Below are 13,759 nucleotides of genomic sequence, written 5' to 3' on the forward strand. Positions count from 1 at the left end.
TCCGTAGTTTAATCTGGAATTCTTCTACTTTTGTCCCAAAAAAAGGCCTGTCTTTGCTCTGCTTCAGTCACAGGACTTCAGTCTAGGGATGGGAAAATAATACATTTTGAAATCCACAAATTTTACAAATCAGATCTACACTATACTGAACATAAAAGTAAATGTTTGTATGTTTTCAGAAATACATTTCCTAAATGGGTTCTGTCATTTTAGGATGCATCCTGTTGTGTTTCACACAGCAGTATTTGTGCTAATCCCTTACATATATCTTGACTAAAAGTTCTGCATTTGATCAAGTAAAATGTTTTCATTTTACTTGATCAAATATAGCTGTGCTCTGTCAGTTCACGGTGCAGGCAGATTTAATAAATTGATCCACTGTAATATAGTAAATTTATAGTAGTAAATTTAGTGAGTTTCACTTTATGAACCATATACACATACATAATACAGTAAACTGCCAGAAGGATCCAGTCACCAATCCAAATAATTAAATTCAGATATTCAATCACTTCCATGACCATAGATGTATGAAATCAAGCACCTAGTCATGCAGACTGCTTCTACAAACATTTATGAAATATAACGGAGCTCCTGCTCTCAGGACAACATACACTCAGGTAACACTTAACCATCTCTCTAAGTTCATATTAAACCATAAGTGACAGATGTGAACTTTACTGCTGAAGTTACCTCTTTTCATAGTACAGGCCTCAGATCTGATGAAAAGTACTTTTAATATGAGAAGATATTAGCTATAAGAAGCTTTTATACATTTATAAACCAAAATGAAAAAACTGACACTAAATAATAAACTACTATTACATCACAGCACAAAGTGCTGCTAAATTCCTGAACAAATTGTTGAAGGTTGAAGGAAGTAAAGCACAGTTATTGTGCTCTACATGAATAAATCTGCATTATCAGGTTTACTGAACAAACTAAAAGATGTAAGTCTTATTTAAGTTTTTTGTACTTATTACTGTGTAATGAGAAACCTAACACGGATGACAGAACTTCTTGAGAGCAGGCGACTTGTGTTTTTTTTTGTCACCATAAGAAAAACAAAAGGTGAAATAAAAAATGGCTCATTTGTTCTAGTAAATTGTTCCAGTGAGTTAGCAATATCGGAATGCAACCTATGTGGAACACACCTGGGCTTTCCTTCCATCAGAGGTCAAAATGTCTACTGGAAAAATAGTAGATATTCCAAAAACGTGAAACTGATTGATGGTAAAATATAATTGTAGTGTACAAATTAATATTAGTGAAAAACTTACCTAATTAGTGGTACCTGTCTCTGTGATCTCTGTGTCTTTCCCGTTCCCGTGAATACGCCTTTTCCCTTTCTCCACTCCAGGAGTGCTCCAGGTGTCTTCGAGACATTCCTGCATCTTCACAAACAGAAGAATAGTCCCTATCACGCTCTCTGTCACGACTCCTGTCCCAGTCTCTATCGCGCTCTCTGCCACGACTCCGTTCCCGGTCTCTATTACGCTCTCGACTCCGTTCCAGGTCTCTTTCACGGTCTCGGTCACGGCTCCATTCCCTGTCTCTGTCCCGCTCTCGCTCTCTGTCCCGACTCCTGTCCCGGTCTCTTTTTCCAGAGCGACTTTGTTCACTGAAAAGAAATATGGTTTTGTAACAAAGTAAGAAATCTAATGCTAGGTCCAACCTCAGTATTAGTTCATATACATACATATATACATTCATATATGGACAACAACGACAGCGTTTTGATAGGCAGTTATACAAACCTGTAGCCATAGTTGCCCTGGATAGAGACTAGACAATCCTTGAGTGATGTGACCAGCGTCTGGCATCGCTCATCTCCATACACTCTGGACTGCTTAATGATGGCAATGGCAGTTAATAGTGTTTCCATGGCCACCTGCAGGTCTCCTGATGTAGAAATTTGGGAGATATTAGAAGCATTTGTTTGTTTAGTAACGAAGCACTTTAAAGTTCCTAGGGTTAGGTTTAATAAAAAGTTTTTGAAAATGGGCGACAGTTACTACAAAATTCATTAAAGATAGGACAGTATCTCGGAACAGAAGCAGCAGGGAGGCTTGTTGAGTCAGAAGACATAAAGCCTGGCCTGAGGTGATGATTCACCTATGTGTATACAGAGACCCAGAGCACGCAGCCAAAACAAGGCTGAGAGGGCTTTGGGATAAATCTCTGCATGTTGTTAAATGTGCCAGCCGAAGCTTCATCTTAAACTCCTCTCAAATCCCAAGTAGAAATAGTTAGAACTAAGAAAGGCTCTTATTTCACTCTGATAGAACTAGAGGAGGTAACAAAACGTTTGAAGAAAGTAGAAATTAAAAGTGTGCAAAGCTAGAAAAACCATAACCAAAAACCTAAAGGCCCCAAAGACACCGATTGTGTTGTAAAAGCACTGACAATCAAATGTGATTAAACCACAACCAAACAGTCATGTTTTTCTTATTTTGCCACAAATATGCTAAATGTACTAAATTCTTGAGTTACTCATTATTCTTTGTATTTTTCTTCAAAGGAGCCAGTCTTTCTTGTAATTTTTGCAACTGCAGTATTTTCAATAAACTGAACTGAAGTGGAGACCAAAAAAACAAACAAACTGGCAGGCCAAAATAATAATAATAAAAAAAAAAACTATCTATAAAAAGTCATGTCCTTAAAAATAGGAATAATCTACCAAAGAACTAGAACACAGTGTCTACAGCCATCTGTAAAACATGGTGGAGGCTCCATCATGATTTGGGGCTTCATTTCTGCCAGAGGTGTTGGGATTTTAATGAGTGCTGATGGAATTATGAGTATCATCAGATTTTGATCCACCATGCAATACCATCTGGAAAGCACCCAACAGGTAAAGGCTTCAATTTTTTAATGCACTAGAAGGATAACATTGTAAAAAGCAACAACAACAACGACAACAAAAAAAACAAAACAAACCACACACAATGATGGGTGGCTCAATGCTTTAACATACACAGTACTGTTTGTTGCAGAGATCAGACTGATTAGCATTAAAAGAGCATTTTCAGAGCCTTTCAAATAAAGCATAAAGTCTGTAATGACTTATGTACACAATACGGTATTTATTTTTTATCACTAGTAAAAACATGTATTCAAATTATATGTAAGACAAAAATATATTATGATATGTGTGTGCTTCCTAATTCAAGTGCAAGTTGTGTGGAACAACTTTACATTTTGAGTGTTTCTCCAACTGTCTGTTAATCATAGATAATAAGCATAAAAAATGCATATGTCCCATATGCATTTATACTTACCAGCTGTTGCACCACTCACAGCTTTTGTGATGGCACTGCTGGCAATGGTTCTGTTTCTATTCATAAGCTCCTCCAAATGTTGATCTGAACTTTTAGGTGTGTTTCTGTAAAATAGACAGTTATTAGTAAAAGTAACTAATGTTTTAATGTTTTCTTTTTTGTAACTTCTAGTCATAAGTAATCTCTATTCTCATTTATGCCTCTCTGTATCCTGCTCATTGGTTCACGTTCCACTGGAGGTTTAATATCATCTCTCTGTAAATGCCTTTAGTGTGTCAGTGGCTATAAAAATTAAATAATGTGTTCTCACTTTTGTTGGCTGTAAGCTTTGCTGCTGTGCCCATCCTGTGCTGGGCTGAAGTATGTGGGATGCATACCAAGAGACGGGTGGCTTGGGACAGGGACTGGATGAGGAGGGAACAGCGGGGCTGCCATGAGCGGAGCGATTGTTTGTGGCATATGTGGAAACAGGGGAGGTGGATGACCAAAAGAAGGGCCGGGTAATGGAGGAAAGCTGTTAGCAAGTGGATGTGATGGAAAAAGTGGAGGTATAGCAGACGGGGCGGTCTTCTGTGCTAATAATACTGAGAGAATCTCATCTGACGAATCAGATTCCTTGGTTTCTTTGTTAGTTCGCAAGGGTACACCTGAAAAAAACAAAAACAAAATACATCTCCATGAAAAATGTTATCCTGACATTTAGTAATACAAACTAAATATCAGGGTGTTGCGAGAGTCGTCTTCCCCTTACGTTTGTTTGCTTCCTCTTCAAAAAAAGCAAGGTTCTGACAAGTGGCATAGCGACAGTCTATCCTTTCCCCGTTGATTTTACACTGTGGTACTTTTTCCAACATTAGTTTTAGTGACTCGTCTGACGTTATCACCACTTCTGCAAAGCTGCATCACAGAGTAGGAGATAAAATTTAAAAGAAAAATACAAAAATGCTTTATTTTTTTAAAGGTTTCTCTATATTTTACACAATACTCACCCTCTTGACACACCATTACTTCTGTCCTCAGCAAACTTGATGTCTGCGATGTTCTTCACACCCAACCCTTTGGCCATAGATGTTAGGTCATTCTCAGTTACCCACTGCAAGGATGAGAAGGTTTGTAAAAAAGAAAAAAAAAACTGGTAGGGGGAAAGTCATTCAACTTTATAGGTATAACAGATCATCTACTGCAGCGGTCCCCAACCCCCGGGCCTCGGACCGGTACCGGTCCGTGAGTCGTTTGGTACCGGGCCACGAGAGTTGAGGCTCAGGTGTGAAATGTATAGTTTTCAGGGTTTTTAATCGGTTTTCAGTGTTATTTTGTTATCGTTTTTATCGTTAACTCGGTTTTCCTGGGTCTTTTCACGTGTGTTATGAATAAATTTTCTTTTTTTCGGTACTGGTACTAGTTTTATTTTGTTGTATTTATCCGCGACACCTTAAAGGCCAGTCCATGAAAATATTGTCGGGCATAAACCGGTCTGTGGCGCAAAAAAGGTTGGGGACCGCTGATCTACTGTATCTATGTAGCCTTTGCTAGTTTCTCCAAATGTTTTAACACATTTGGAGAAGAACTGGAAAATTTAATATCCTCACAAAAACTGATAACATACTAAAGTAATGCCAACTGTGTAAACAAATGGCAAGCATGGTATAGTGTGCTATCTGTCTTGGCATTATATAAAGAATCTAAAATCAAATTATTATTTATTGTTTTCCAGTAATGTTTTAGTATTAACAGTGTTTCTAAAATGGATGAAAATGTATTGGCAATGCAAAACTCAACTCACCCATGGGAAATGCCCAACATATACAGAAAGTCTCCTTAGATAGTTTGATCTTTTTGGAGTATTTGCTTCTGTTGATTTATCCTCTTCCTTAGCTGATGTCTCCTTACGTAAGGACTCCTTGGTAGCAACATTCTTGTCTTGGTTAACAGAACCGGTTAGAACGGCATCAAAAAGTTCATTTGCTTCTGCAATTCTATCCAAATCCTGTGAAGTATAGAAAAAGAATAATTACAGCAGTGGGCAAAAGTCTTGTCAATGCTGCATATGATCACCTTTACTTTTCAACACACAAACTCTGTTAATTTTGTATTTTAAAAAATATTTAACTAAAGAAATATACAACTCAAGCCCAAAGAAACTATTCCAAATCGGTTCTTTGTTAAATTTCATCCTTTTAGTTAAGTATTTTTCATGTCATAGGTGAGTTTTAAGTAGCTCAAAAAACATACTAACATATATTCCAGTATTAGATAACGTAAAATAAAAAAAATTAAAGGATGTGGCACCTTCCTTCTAGGAAGACATGTACCGCAGTTTTATTTTTGACCGATTGTTTCAATAAACATTATGTTTGATCGTTTCATACACTGACCTTTTTTTTTTGCATTGATTTCAATGCCAGACTCACCTCGTCGTTTTGATTCAGGTCACTATATAGATCTATATCTTTGTCCTCGGTGCTTGGTCCAGCTGCATGTTCTCGTCCTGCAGCAGCCATCCCGTGGGCCGAAGATAATTAATTACTTGCAATCCAGCTAGTAATTGTTATTTGTTTTAAGTGCAGCTCGCACATGCACACCTTAGAATTAACACAAAGGATGCACTTTTAGAATTCAAAAATTTCACTTTTCCTTATTTTGTTAGCTAACGTTAATGTTCCGCTGGACTTAAAATAAGCATACTGTGGCTAAAACTGAGTGTGACAAACCGAAAATACAGTCTGCGGAAATAAATTATAAGAAAACTGAATTTTGATGAAAACTTTCACAAACATACAAGGTATTTCATAGCACGAGCGACCAGTTTACTTCTCATTCGTTCTCTGATCAGCTAAAGCTAATGTTGCTACTCTGGCAGCTGGTGCAGCTGACATATTCACCGGCTGAAAACAACAATCGACTTTTAGTTCCTATAGTCAAGTTGGTTTAGTTTTTGGTAAAGGGTCAAGCATGTATTTAGCTAATGCATTTGTTTTTGAGTACGAAAAATAAATAAATACACAGATTAACAATATAACCTCTAAAGGTCCAACTGTGACGCCAGCTACCTTTTCCTGCAGTTAAACAAAACCACGTGTGGGCTGTGTAGAGCCCTCCCTCCGGTAGTTTCCTGTGACCGTACTTGTGTAATTTCTGTCAGACAGCAGAAACATTTCGACAGGGGAGACGGATCTACGTCAAATTTGTGGACCTTAAAAGAAGCTGGGTTAAAATGCTGTCTTCTATTGTCGCGAAAAGGGTGAGCTAGCCAGTAATTCATAATTTGTGTATTTGTTGCTTGAAATCTGAATCTGTGGCCGTCGTAACGTCAGAGCTCGCCGTCTAATTCTAAACATTTTTAGCGTTAGTACGTTCAATAACAGGACGCAGTAACAGACTTAATAGTATTAAACAAACGGTTCAGTATTTCTCGAGGGTGTGGCATTATTATTGTCAGGGTTGATATAGCTCTGGTGCAGAGAAGTTGTCTTCTTGGAGGACAGTTGTACAACAGTGCACCGAGAGTCTCAGATTATGCAATTACCCTCTGCTTTCTTTATTTTAGTTTAGCAGCAAATCTTTAGGACTCCAAGCCATCATAGTTATTATAATATTATTATAGATAGCTAAAAGCGAAAACTGAAACTGGGGAGAAAGAAACGTTTTAGATTATATGATTTGCATTGGTATATACTATACTATAAAGCCTTGAACCAACCCTCACTTCTTTCAAATTTGCTTCCATAGAGTTAAAGGGCCTTCAGGAATAGTTCTCCTAGCTTTTTGGAAGTCTTTCCATTTTTTAATTTTTTTTTAACATTCCCCAGCCCCCACCCCACTCATTTTCACTCAAGTCTTTTTACCTGTTTTGCTAAGCGGCTCAATACTTACTTACCATTCATTCAAGCATAAAATATACACCTAAATCAAGGAGCCCGACGCAAAAACGTATAATTGGTCCTATTTCTTCAGTTAAACTGATGAAAGTACAGTTTGACAGGCATAAAATTGTATTTTTCTAATAACAAGTTGATTTCCAGAGAGCTTTTAGCTGAAAACTTAACATACCTCAGTGGGATATCAAGTGTATCCTTAAAAACAAAATTTGAGGAAACTATAAAATTGGAGGACAGTGTCAGGTCTAAAAACAAAAAACGCAACAGGTGAACAGTGTCTGAAAGTTCAGTCCTTAAGAAAAGCAGGAAAAAGCCTCACCAGGAATGTGGAAGGTTGGCTCTCAAGAAGCCATCGTTAAAGAAGGGAAAATGTGAGAAAAGGCTGAAGTTTGCCAAGTCACACAAGGACTTAACTGAAGATCGATGGCAGCAGGTCTTATGCCATGTCTGGGGCTGCATTTCAGCCAGTGGTGTTGGAGATCTTGTCAAAAGTGATGGAATTATGAAAGCAGAAACGAACTGTCAGGCTGTGATTCCCCACGTAATTTTCATTGTGTATCTTTCAGGCTTTGATGAATAGTTAGTTGGATTGAATAAGCCCAAGGACGACAACAACCGCCCCCCCCCAAAGTGCCTTAAAAACTCCTTTTTAAAGATTGAACATCTGGAGAGTGTCTGATTGACAGCAGCTTAATTTTTCACCATGACAATGAACCCAAACACATTGGTAGTGCAGTATAAGCATACCTGGTTAAAACAAACACACACACACACACACTCGCTGAACACCATCAGTCATTCTTCAACATTGCAGGCTGTGCTAATGAATATAGGCGGTCCTGCCAAGTTTTGACCTCCAGGTTTGGTAGAACTGTACTAGTTCTGTTTTTTTATGTCCTGTATTTTAATGTATATTTCCACATATTTTCATAAATAACTGCACACCTTTCCCACTAAACTAGCAATAGATAAAGAAATGCGGGATGATCTTTGTTTTAGTCAGTTTGCTCGTATTTGTCAAAAAGCACGAGGAAGCATGGAACATGTTTATTGTGATGTGTCTACCTGTGAGTAAATGAAGGACATTGTGTTTGCATTATAATGTCTAACACTACATGTAAAAATATAAATAAAATGAATAATGAAACATTTGAAACAATAACACTTAAATTGGAAGACTGAAAGCCAATTTAAATTAAACAGAAAACACAAATTCTAGATTATAAAATGAGAAAATGGTAAATAAAGTTGGATGCTGATACCTGAACATAAATTGAAAATACTTAAGAATATTTAGTCTCAGCATGACTCACAATTATCAGTGACGCAATGTCAGCTGAAAAATGCGAACAGCAGAACACAGTCTCTAAATTGTTCCTCATGCAACTTATTAAAACTTATTAAAGCTGTAATGGCAGTTTAACATGTAGATCTAATGCCTGTATTAGCTTTTAGATAATAATTGCTACCACAATCTTGCCCAAATACAATGTTTGTTAGTAACTAGAATAATCGGATGTACTGACTCAGCACGTTCAGAAGACACAGTGGATTATTTTACCTATCACATGTGTCTTTTAATGTGTGCTTGTCCCATCAGCTGGTAACCGGGATGTGTCAGGCTGCTTGGAGACCAGCAATCACAGGGCTGGTGTCATCTCGTGGTTACCGCGGGGACTCTCCCGAAGACACAAAGGTTGACCTGATTGAGATCCCTTTGCCCCCTTGGAAGGAAAATCCAAGCGAGCCCATCGACATCAAGAGACGCCGCCTTCTCTACGAAAGCCGCAAGAGGGGCATGTTGGAGAACTGCATATTGCTAAGGTTGCTGAATTGTACTGATTTTGTCCGTGACCTGCGTTGTTCATTCATCCATCTCAGCTTTAAAGGATGTGTTTACATCCAGTATTTTTTTAAGCACGGTTTTAAGTTTGCCTACCATCGATCTTTGCTCCTTCCTTAATCAAATCCAGTGTAAATGCGATCAGTGACAATAATTCATATCACTGTTTTTTAAATACATTCTTGAGAACATTTGAGTTTAAAATGAGGCTTCGGTGCAGTCTCATAGTAAAAATTTCATTGTATATGTGAGAATAATATTTTAAGCATTTTCAATCATTAGAGCTGTTTTTTAAGTTTTTGTTTACCATTGTGAAGGATTTTTTTCTCAGAAAACAGGAAGGAAGCTTCAGATTCTGATAAATTTTCTGTCTTGTAGCCTTTTTGCAAAGCGATACCTGAACACAATGACTGAGAACCAGCTAAAGCAGTATGACAGGCTGATTAATGAACCAAGTAACGACTGGGACATCTACTATTGGGCAACAGGTGAGAGCCAAGTAGTGTTTTTCTTTTTAATTTTGCAGACTCATTTTCATGTTTTGCCTCTGTTCTAGCTCTTAGTTGTTTTGGAAGTGATTTTAATTTTTTAATGCTTTGCAAATGTCTTCCCAAAACTCAGCTCTCTTCATTAAGTCCTCCAATATCTCCCTACAGCTGCTCTTACAACCCATGACAATGTTGGGAATGCTGCTACAATATGAAAAAAATGACTGTCTTTACAAACTCACCTTCAGTTAGCTCCTTCCACATGTATTTTTAAAACCAAATAGCACTTCTGTTGATAGTTGTAATTAGCTATTCTTCTATGACCCCAAATCCAAAAAAGCTGGAATGCTGTGTGAAATATAAAGTTAAAACAGATTTCAAATCTCATTTCTCCACGTTTTATTCAGAGTAGACCATAGAAAACATTTCAAATGTTTAAACTCTGAAGAACATAAATACAGCTATTTTGAATTTGATTCGGCAGCAACATTTTTTTTTCTCTTCTTTGAAGAACGTTGGGGAACTTTCAGGACTGGAATCTTGTCCCATTCTTGTCTTATTTAGGATTTAGATGTTTACAGTCCTGGCTCTTTTTTGTTATATTTTACATTTCACGATGCTCTAAGGACCTGGGCTCTTCTGCTACAAAGCCATGCTGGAGATCATGAAATATTCCAAGTCTTAAGAATTTTACGTTGAGGAACATTATTCTGAAAGTGTTCCACAGTTTAGTGCGGATTCAGGAACCTCTGCTCATCATCTGCCTCTCTAAGATGCTCTTTTTATACTCAATCATGCTACTGACCTGTTGCCAGTCAGAATCAGAATACTTTAATAATCCCTAAGGAAATTATGTGGGTTACAGTCCCTCCAAGACGATAACACTAACAGACTGAACTAATTAAATTATGCAATATATTACAAAGTTAATAAAATATAAGAAAAAGCTCTAACATCTATACAAATAGCTCAATTTAAATATCAAGAATATTATTTTAACTAAATAGCTGCAAAATGAGGATAAATAAAATGGTAAAAAAGTAGAATAGTGGCAACTGTAGTAAAATGTTATTATTATTGATTTTTCTTTTATTGTCACTTACTATTATGTTGCACGATGTTTGAGTTAAGATGAGCAATGAATGAGACTGTATAAAAAGTGCTACACAGATAAATAAACTTGCACATTAAAGCACTAAAGTTAGCAGAAGATGGAAGTTTGGGGCCAGACATTACTCAGTTACAGATATCTAAAAAGCCTTTGACTTGTTTGCAGCAACAAAGAAAACAGCAAAAGTCAATTTGTTTTCACCTTCTAACAACAAAATGTGTAAAACTCCAGTGGCTATGATTATTTATTTGTTTAAATATTTTGGTTTGTTTTAACTGACAGATAAGAATTAATAAATTGTATTTGGAACAATAGATGATGATGATGCTGTTGTTATAACAGTGCTTATAAATGAACTACACTTCACTTACTGTTTTTAAGCTTTATCCTTGGAACTCATTTACTTTTCCTGGATAACTTGGCTTTTTACTCTCGTAATTTACTCTAATTTGTTCCGGTTATTTGCCTTTTTGTGTGTGAAAACAGCTGAAAACAAAATCACTGTGAGAACAGCCTGAGCATACCAAACTGGCAGCATCTCTAGACAAATAAACTGTTGCAGGAATTCTGACAGGACTGGGACAAATAATTACAAAGCTGTTACTAAGTGATTAATTGAAATGCCCTTTTTTTTTTTTTTTTTTTTTACATTTAGAAATTAATCAACAGAATTTTCAAAGTGACATAGATGTACTATTGGGATGAAGAGGGAATGATCTTATTTCAGTTGATGCATGTTGTGCATCTTCTTATTATCACTGAGGCAAAATATGTTCCATCAGCCTACATCCGTTTCAATTTTATGCTCCTATATTGTTCTAAAATCGACTGAGGTGATTCTTTATTTTATGCTCTTTGCATAAAATAAAGAATGGATTTCCACTTTTAATTTTCCCTCAATTAAGACTTTAAACAGAATATGTTGAAAGCTGAAAATAATGGATCCTGGTCTTTTTATACTTACAGAGGCTCAGCCCACCCCTGACGTCTATCAAGGAGAGGTCATGGATATGCTGAAGGAATTCACAAAAAACCGCAATCATGAACAGAGGCTGGACGCGCCCAGCTTGGAGTACTTGGAGAAAGAAAACCAGTGAGGTCTTTGGCCTGCCAGGCCTTTTACAGAGACTCATTAAATGAGGGTTTCGGAGTGAATGTGAGTGTAATAAATCTTTACAGAAATGCTTCAGAAGTTGAAACTTGCTCTGAATATATTGTATTATAAATGTGTGATTCAGTGATGTATATTCAAATTCCTAGGTTTGCTAGAGGCTTACTGAAGAAGCCACCTTTGACTAATGGCTGCAAGATGATTTGTAAATCAATTTTACTGTGCCTATTATTGACATTGTGGGTTATTTAATAAATGTTAATGCTTGTCTCTTTGCATTGCTGTGTCATTCATGACTGTGATTGTGCCTATAATGCCACGGTATTGGATCACGTGACTGCAGGAAGCCATGACTGACAATATAGACACTATTGTTACATAAGGAAGGTTGTGCAGCCTGCAGTGTGGGTTTACAGACACCAGAGGGAAGCAGATCCCTTCAGTTTCAGTGTCAAATTCAAGCTCCGGCTGATTTCAGTGTGGCAAATGGCTCGCCTGAAACCACACATATCTCACATACCTTATTTTTAATGCAGGGTGCAATGTGAAAATATAAGCTATCTAAATAAATTACAATTAAATTTAAGCTGTGTATTTTTCAGCCTTTATTTACAGTAAAAATACTTTCTGTCAAGCTGAGTTTTGCAATCAAACCACATATATTATTGCTTAAAACCAAAAAAAAGGTTGGGTTTTTTTTGTCTCCCCTTCTAGTAGATATGCGTATGTTGACTAAGGGGAACTTTTTTTTTTTTGTCCGGTTATGTGTCATGTCTGTCCAGTGGAACCTTGTACTGAGTGCAGGAGGGAAATGCCCTCTGGCCAGGAGATGTGCACAGACTCTAAACAGATGACAAGCCCTCCTGTGTACGTCCATCGAATATTAATGCACACATGACATGCAGCCAAGGTGTTACACAAACAAGGCAGACATGAGACTGAGGCAAATATATTCTCCTTTAATAAGGGAGAATATGTTGAGGAAGAATGACCTTCACTTGTTACATTGTCAGCTTTTCCTAAAATAGACCGAGATGATGTCAGAAGGGTTCCCCTCTGTGTGGTTTTTTTCCGTTTCACTGCCATCTGTCTCAGCGCTTACCTTTATTGCAAATGGAAATTAACCAAGTACTTCAACCATGAAGTTTATTTCTTTTATCCATTTCAGAGGAAAGCTAAACTAGTATGCTACATACACTTTTTGCAGTGGGTGTAAAGTGTTCACTCACCGAAAAGGTTGTGTTTGAACCTTCTGATTGGCTGAGGTTTGTATGTGCAGAATTATTTGCATGTTCTCCTTGTGCTTTTAAGGCTTTCTGTGCACATGTCAAAAACATCCATGTTAGATTTACCAGTTATTATGTTTACTCTGAAGTGATCAATCCATGGTGCACTCTGACTCTTGCCTTGGGTAAGCATGGGTATTTATTTAACCAAGGACATGGACAGATATATATATATATATTTAAAACTTTTTGGGTTCTTTTTGTTCTTTTCTTAGTTTAATGCTTGTCAAAAAATGTTAAATTATGTAAGAACATGGAAAAAAGTCCAAAGACAAGGAAAAAAAATCTATAGCAGTAACTAGATCCACCGTGACTGGCTCTAACAATAAAAGACAGCCTACACATGATTACTCAATCTAATAGCAATTTCAATGTGATTGATAATATAACGTAATAATATGAATGACACTGGGGTCTTTTTCTTATAAAACAGCTCCTTTTACATTCATTATTAAAGTTTATTATGCACCTAATACATGTGCATTAAATACTATACTTAAGAAACCATTAAAGTCATTTTACATTGTCACTTACACATAAATGACCTCAATATTTTTATCACCATTGCAGCCGGGAGACCTGAATGTGATCCACTGTTGGTGTCACAATTCCTTGCGTTAAAAGAAAGAACACCTTAAGATCCCCCATGCAGGGGAAGCACAATTCAGGTCTTTATTGCTTTGAGGCTTGTTTAGAGTGTATATTCATCAGTTGCCCACACACACACCCACTGTGTCTATCTGTAGCCCGCCGCTCCTGTC

General features: G+C 37.0%; 2 protein-coding genes across 3 annotated transcripts in view; one reads left to right on the forward strand and one right to left on the reverse strand.

Annotated features, from left to right (window-relative positions):
• The window catches only part of LOC146393790 (cleavage and polyadenylation specificity factor subunit 7-like), a 6,582-nt gene extending 234 nt beyond the window's left edge, over positions 1–6,348 (reverse strand). The window contains exons 1-10 of one of the 2 annotated variants that reach the window (XM_084935145.1): positions 6,332–6,348; positions 5,693–5,863; positions 5,065–5,268; positions 4,271–4,374; positions 4,033–4,178; positions 3,592–3,928; positions 3,282–3,385; positions 1,758–1,902; positions 1,281–1,621; positions 1–82 (exon numbers count right to left, since the gene is read on the reverse strand). The exon at positions 1–82 is cut by the window's left edge and continues 234 nt beyond it. In XM_084935145.1, coding sequence (XP_084791271.1) covers positions 1,285–1,621; positions 1,758–1,902; positions 3,282–3,385; positions 3,592–3,928; positions 4,033–4,178; positions 4,271–4,374; positions 5,065–5,268; positions 5,693–5,782 — 1,467 coding nt within the window. In that variant the 5' untranslated portion in view covers positions 5,783–5,863; positions 6,332–6,348 and the 3' untranslated portion in view covers positions 1–82; positions 1,281–1,284. Of the gene's footprint in view, positions 83–1,280; positions 1,622–1,757; positions 1,903–3,281; positions 3,386–3,591; positions 3,929–4,032; positions 4,179–4,270; positions 4,375–5,064; positions 5,269–5,692; positions 6,191–6,331 lie in introns of those variants that run through there. The other variant, XM_084935137.1, reaches the window with a different exon arrangement.
• An 18-nt stretch (positions 6,349–6,366) lies between these two features.
• Positions 6,367–11,988, forward strand: sdhaf2 (succinate dehydrogenase complex assembly factor 2). Its single transcript, XM_084935157.1, has 4 exons — positions 6,367–6,522; positions 8,760–8,983; positions 9,381–9,490; positions 11,568–11,988. Exons 1-4 carry the CDS (start codon positions 6,496–6,498, stop codon positions 11,696–11,698), a joined length of 492 nt encoding a protein of 163 aa, XP_084791283.1. The 5' UTR covers positions 6,367–6,495; the 3' UTR covers positions 11,699–11,988.
• Positions 11,989–13,759: the final 1,771 nt, after the last annotated feature.

Source organism: Perissodus microlepis, chromosome 1, assembly GCF_051167445.1.
Source record: "Perissodus microlepis isolate ML-2025 ecotype Zambia chromosome 1, ASM5116744v1, whole genome shotgun sequence".
Lineage (NCBI taxonomy): Eukaryota > Metazoa > Chordata > Actinopteri > Cichliformes > Cichlidae > Perissodus > Perissodus microlepis.

Coding starts and splice junctions, on each gene's coding strand:
- sdhaf2 (XM_084935157.1), top strand. CDS start 6,496: ATGCTGTCTTCTATTGTCGCGAAAAGG. Junction 6,523..8,759: donor CTTCTATTGTCGCGAAAAGG/GTGAGCTAGCCA, acceptor TTGTCCCATCAG/CTGGTAACCGGGATGTGTCA. Junction 9,491..11,567: donor CATCTACTATTGGGCAACAG/GTGAGAGCCAAG, acceptor TTATACTTACAG/AGGCTCAGCCCACCCCTGAC.